The sequence below is a fragment of the Gavialis gangeticus genome, unplaced genomic scaffold, assembly GCF_001723915.1.
Source record: "Gavialis gangeticus isolate Ggan-Ray unplaced genomic scaffold, GavGan_comp1, whole genome shotgun sequence".
Classification (NCBI taxonomy): Eukaryota; Metazoa; Chordata; order Crocodylia; family Gavialidae; genus Gavialis; species Gavialis gangeticus.
In genome coordinates, this window is record NW_017729034.1 from 39,756,737 (window position 1) to 39,762,374 (window position 5,638).

Genomic DNA, 5,638 nt, shown 5'->3' on the forward strand with positions numbered 1-5,638 from the left:
TCTCCTGCCCCCTTTGACCCTCCTGGGGATTATCTTCCTCTGGGCTTGGAGGATCGTCTCCTTAAGGAGCGACCACTCCCCTTGGTCCCCTTAAATTATCCTTATTCACTCAGTTTAAAGATGTAAAGTTAGACTGGCAGGAGTAAATTATACAAACTAAAATTTGGCAGAAGCTTTACACATTTTCTGGACAGCATGCTAGTCAAGATGTACACACTAAAAGTACTCATTAAGTTTGGGAAACATAAGTAAATTTTGATGGTAGCTATCCAAGATCAAGATATTTGGTGATTCAAGCCAAGTTTTCAAATGCTGATGCCTTAATGAGGCATCAAAATTTTGCATCTGAACACTCAAATGATCAAGAAAGATATTTTCTGTATTTGGACTTCACGAAGAAATTCAATCATCTATCTGTTCTTTTATTTATTAAATGCTAGCAGTTCTCCCTTGTTTCCTTGGTGCATCCTGCTTATTCTGTGTTTGATGGGTTTTGATTTTGAGCTCCTGGAGCTGGAGAACACCTTTATTTCATATCTGGTTTATTATTGTCATCACTTCAATAAGTATTTTTACTTTACAGATACTTGTTGAAATTAAAAATAAAAAACACATATAATATTTATCTTAATGTCATTAATTCAGCCTACAGAACCAGAGCTTCATTAAAAATGAAACAAAAATGCATATATTTGGAAAGTACCTGTAGACTTCCTACCGGACCCTTTTTTGCTTCTTGGACTTCTTTTTCCAACTGTCTGTATTTCTAGAACAGGTTTTTGCTCTGTGTGGATGTCTGTATGGAGGCTTATAAAGCTCTTCCCAGTCTCCTCTTCTTTACTGCTCAGTGAATAATGTCTACTATCCAGGTTTTCATTATTATTGATACTGTCCTGCTCAACCTTTTCCTGCCTTCCCATTGCACTGTCACTGCTGGTCAGGACCTCAGTCCCATCACCAAATTGATTTTCATTTTCATCAGATGAAGGAGCCAAACGAGTTCCCACACCTTGTACCCCGTCACCGGCCTGAAGCCTGTCTTTTGAGACTATCTGGGGATCATTTGTAGGAAACTGTCTGTCATCCATTAGCGCGTCACTTGTGGAACTCCTTACACTCCAAAGCAGTTCTTAGGTCTAAAAATAAAAACAGGGAGAATGTTTATGATGAGGGCACAGAGAGATCCTAATGTCTAATTTCAGCCAAAATGGAATATTACACCAACCAAGTTAAATATTCCTCCAAAACAATGAGAGGCCCTTAAAAAACAGGAGCATTACTGCTTCAGTGGAACAAAGTTTCTCTGCATGTCACAACTGTTGTGTGTGTAGTACTGCTCTGGAGGACAACAGAGTATACTGTTGGGTATGTAATTGGCATGATTTATGTATCTATGGCTAATTCCAATTACCTGACCTATAATACAAACCCCTGACCTTCATGGCAATATTTATTTATTTGATGATACTCTTCCCAACAAAGGCTCAGAGAGGCTTATAATAAAAGATATTACAGTTTCTTTAAGCAGATAAAATATTAAAATAATCATTCTTGGCCACAAAAATCAACTTTTTATCTATATTTAAAAAAAAAATACAAAATAAAAATATTCTTTGTGCATAAAGCCTATATAAATAACTAACCAACCCACAATGAGGAATAAAGGTGCAGGGGAGACAACTCATGTTTGCCAGACACAATATTGCTTCAAATATGCAAATATGACAGCCCTGCCACAAGATTTGGATGCATATAAGAACTGTTTACCACATTAAATCATCACTTTGTTTTTAAAGAACATTAAACATATTCTCAGTATGAAGAGCAGATGGAACATGAATAAGAAACTGACCCCGCCGCCCACCCAACATGGATTGATTTTCCCTTTTTTATGCATGTGTAACTATCATGAATGTGTATCATAGCAAGAACAGACCTCAATCAGAGAGAGCTGTTCTACACTTGCTGTAATTATATGCTTGTATCACGTTTTTCGGTTAGTTTGTGAATTTTGGGTTTTGTTTTTTTTTGGGGGGGGGAGGGGAGGGGTACTAGCATTGCACTACTGCCCCAAGTTATTAAGCTATTACAACAATGCATTGTGTACATTGGGAAAGATTACCTGAAGTGTTTAAACAGCATAGCTAAAAAATTCTAACCATGCTTGTATTAAGACAGAACTTAAACAAGCTTCCAAATATTTTAAGGAAAAAGGAAAAATACATTTTACAGAGCATTATCTTAAAACAGATTATTTTCAAAATAATTATACTTTTTAAGGACAGCAAAAAATTAATACTTAAGGAAACCCTAGAATTTAAAAGAATATTCCTCCCATTGCCCAAGAAAGGAAGAAAAGACTTAAATAAAGCCAACATTTTCTAAAATTATTTTTCTAAGCAATTGCTGTAGTTAATCACAGACTGAATGGTCACTAGATGAATCACAAGAAAGATGAGCCACACAATGAAGTAAGAATGCATGTTATATGTTGTGCTCCCCCACCCCAAACAAAACTTAAGATACCTTTTACAGAAAATCGTATGGAAGATCCCCAAGGTCAAATGCACTAATTCTGGCACATGAATAGGTAAATCAGCATTATTCAACAGGTGGCCCATGAGGGGTTAAACCGCATAACCCCCAACTGTTGTGGCTGCAGGAGCTAGGGGCTCCAGGCACCCCATCCCTCCAGCTTCCCCTTCTTGCCCCTGCTCCTATCTCTGGGGGGTGGAGAGGTGCAGCCTGCAGCTCAGGGTGCTTGAGTGGCATGTCCCCATCCAAAACCATAGAACAGTCTCCTTTTCAAACCTAACTTTTTGTCCTGAAAATGGAATTTATAGACTTATTAATTGTTTAGTAATTATACATTCTGTGTTCATGCAATTATCGGAGGGAGGCAGTAATTTGATTAAATGAATGTATCGCATGTTATTGTCTGTATAACTATTAAAACTTGATTCTCCAGACGCATCTAATTATAGGCTCAAGACTGGAATACTGATTAGTTAAAAATATCACTCTGTATTTAATTTTTTAGAAACCTATTTGGCATTCTGCATATATATCTATTGCTTCTCCTTGAGATGACTACACTTACTTCATTTGGTAGAAAGAAAAGGCAGTGCTGGACCTTGTCAAGACCCACCAGAAATTCAAAGCTGCAATGAGTATTCACCCTCAAAGGGAGGCAAATCAAACTGTTCCTGAGGCCCTGGTAAGTGAATTCTAGCAAGCTAATGTGTCATCTCTCAAACTGTAAAAATAGTATTTTGAGAACAGGACAATTTTTCCTCCTTTTATCATAGAAGTATGTCATTCAAAGCAGTAGAGGCTTTTTTTAAAGTTTTAGAAACACTGACAAATATGCATTTTAAACTAGAGGCAATTAGATTTAAAACTAAACAATTTAGATTAGTTCTACCCTTTCTATTTGAAAACTGCTTTTTAAAAGTCATGCCAAAAAACCAATACACACAGCAAATATCAGGGAAAGATTTTTAATAAAATTAGCTACATTTTAGTTTTCTTACTTGTTACCATTTCAAAGAACTTTGCATATATTAACATACAATAGTTTATGAAGAGAGGAGTAATGCTACTCCCTACCGCTTCTCCCCCTTTTAAAAGCAAGTAACAGTCCAATTGCAAAGAGGAAATCACTAGAACTGGATGGACTGAAATTCTGGAGGATCAAGACTTTTACATATTTCATCATACCACTGAACTACATTTCTCCCTCTCAATGTATAGTGCAGGGAAAACAAGATCCTAATGTCCTTCAACAAGGTTTTTCTCATTACTGTAGTTACAGAGAAATGTTCCCTTGACAGTGAGTGACATGCTCTTTTCCCCACAAAAGAAACAAGCTCAGACAGAAATACTAATCTCCTTCCATTCTTTTAATGTCTAGTTTCAATCATAAACTTACACTTGCTTTGTTTTGGAGTACTACAGCTACCACACATTAACAGTTCTGTTGCTCAGTGGTTCTCATTACCTATCACAGTAAAACTGGCCATGAAAAATCCATGTCTTCCAACAGGGCTCAGCAGTGATACAAAATAAGTAAATGAGAAGCCAAAAAAGAATTCCTGCAGCAAAAATTTCTTTTAGGACAGTGCCAACATCTTGATTTTCCAATGGAAGCTTTTTGATTTACTTTGCGCTACCAACCCTACTAACATTCCAATCCTGACATTCACTGTTTTCATTGACAGGGCATTGGTTCTGCAAACCGTGAGATTTTATTCCTGTACTGTCTAAGGATGTTTAGCCCTTCCTGACTGAATCTCAAGTACTACCTTTTACAAAAAAATAAATTAAATTAGTGATGATTATATAGTAGTTGCTTCTCACATATATATTTCACAGGTTTTGTCACTGAAAAGTAATAGCATGCAAATAATACATTTACAAAAAGTATTGTGGTTCTTCCCATATAGGCTTTTGTGCTCCTTTCGCTGGTTTTGTTGCACTGAAATAAAAAGCTAACACTGAACAGAACTGAGCTGGTGAACAAAGATGGTTTGGTTGAAGTTGCCACACAGATTGATGCCATTGTTAAAAAGAGAGAGAAAAAGAGATTGTAATTACAGTTCTAGTCCAGAAGAAGGAAGAAAATAGTTTGCTAAATGGCAAAAAAAAAATATGCAGAGAGGAAATTACATACACAAAAAAAACCACTCTGTCCATGCACTCTTATGTACCCACGACTATGGTGTCTAGGTGCTATATTTATTCACACTGATTCATTTCTATTAAAAAGGGCAAGGCACTTCACTCATCCTTTTATTTCATAGTACTTTCATGTCAACAATTTTTTATTTTAGTTGCTTGTTTTTATTTGGAATCATGCTGTACTTCTCATTCAACATCCTTACTGAGGAAAAACCGACCTGTAATAACAGTTCTTGCATTGACTCAGGGTCCCTTCCTGATTCTCATAATGAAGAGCTCCATAGCCATAAATATATTACCAAGGACATCCTCCAGAGTTTCACTCAGCATCCCCAATCCCAGCTGTCATGGGAAGTCATGGCAATGGAAAATAGGAAGGGGGGGGTTTTACAATAACTCAGGTTGGGCATAATCCAGGATGATCAAGCCTTGTGCAGGGGGTTGGACTAGATGACCCCCGAGACCCCTTCCAACCCTAATTTTCTGTGGTTATAAAGTCTTTAAAGACTAGAAATAGAACCCTAAGCTGAATGTAGATTTGGAAAGCAAAACCAGAAAAGAACACAATGCATTTGTAGGATACAAAACTGCTGACCTTTCTTTAGCAAGCAGATGGCTATACATACAAGATGCATACTTTCATGGTTTTCCTTTCACTGATCTCAAAGCCCTCCACAAAGTAAGTATTATCATCTCCTTTTATAGAAAAGGAACTTAGGCACAAGGCTAACTTGCCAAAAAGGCGGCGTACGCCCGGTGGAAGGGGGGTGAAATCTCCAAAGAGGAGTATACCTCCTCAGCTCGGGCCTGTAGGCGAGCTGTTAGGAAGGCCAAGGCGGACATGGAGCTCGGACTAGCGTCCAAGATTAAGGATAACAAAAAGTCCTTTTTCAAATATATTGGGAGGATGAAGAAGGTGCCGGGTAATGTGGGACCCCTGCAGGATACGCTGGGCAAT

The 5,638-nt window shown here is 37.5% G+C and overlaps 1 protein-coding gene across 1 annotated transcript in view; it reads right to left on the reverse strand.

Moving 5' to 3' along the window:
• The window catches only part of CNST (consortin, connexin sorting protein), a 128,371-nt gene that overhangs the window by 91,360 nt on the left and 31,373 nt on the right, over nucleotides 1–5,638 (reverse strand). Inside the window, exon 3 of the mRNA XM_019527188.1 lies at nucleotides 704–1,136. Coding sequence (XP_019382733.1) covers nucleotides 704–1,088 — 385 coding nt within the window. The 5' untranslated portion in view covers nucleotides 1,089–1,136. The remainder of the gene's footprint in view (nucleotides 1–703; nucleotides 1,137–5,638) is intronic.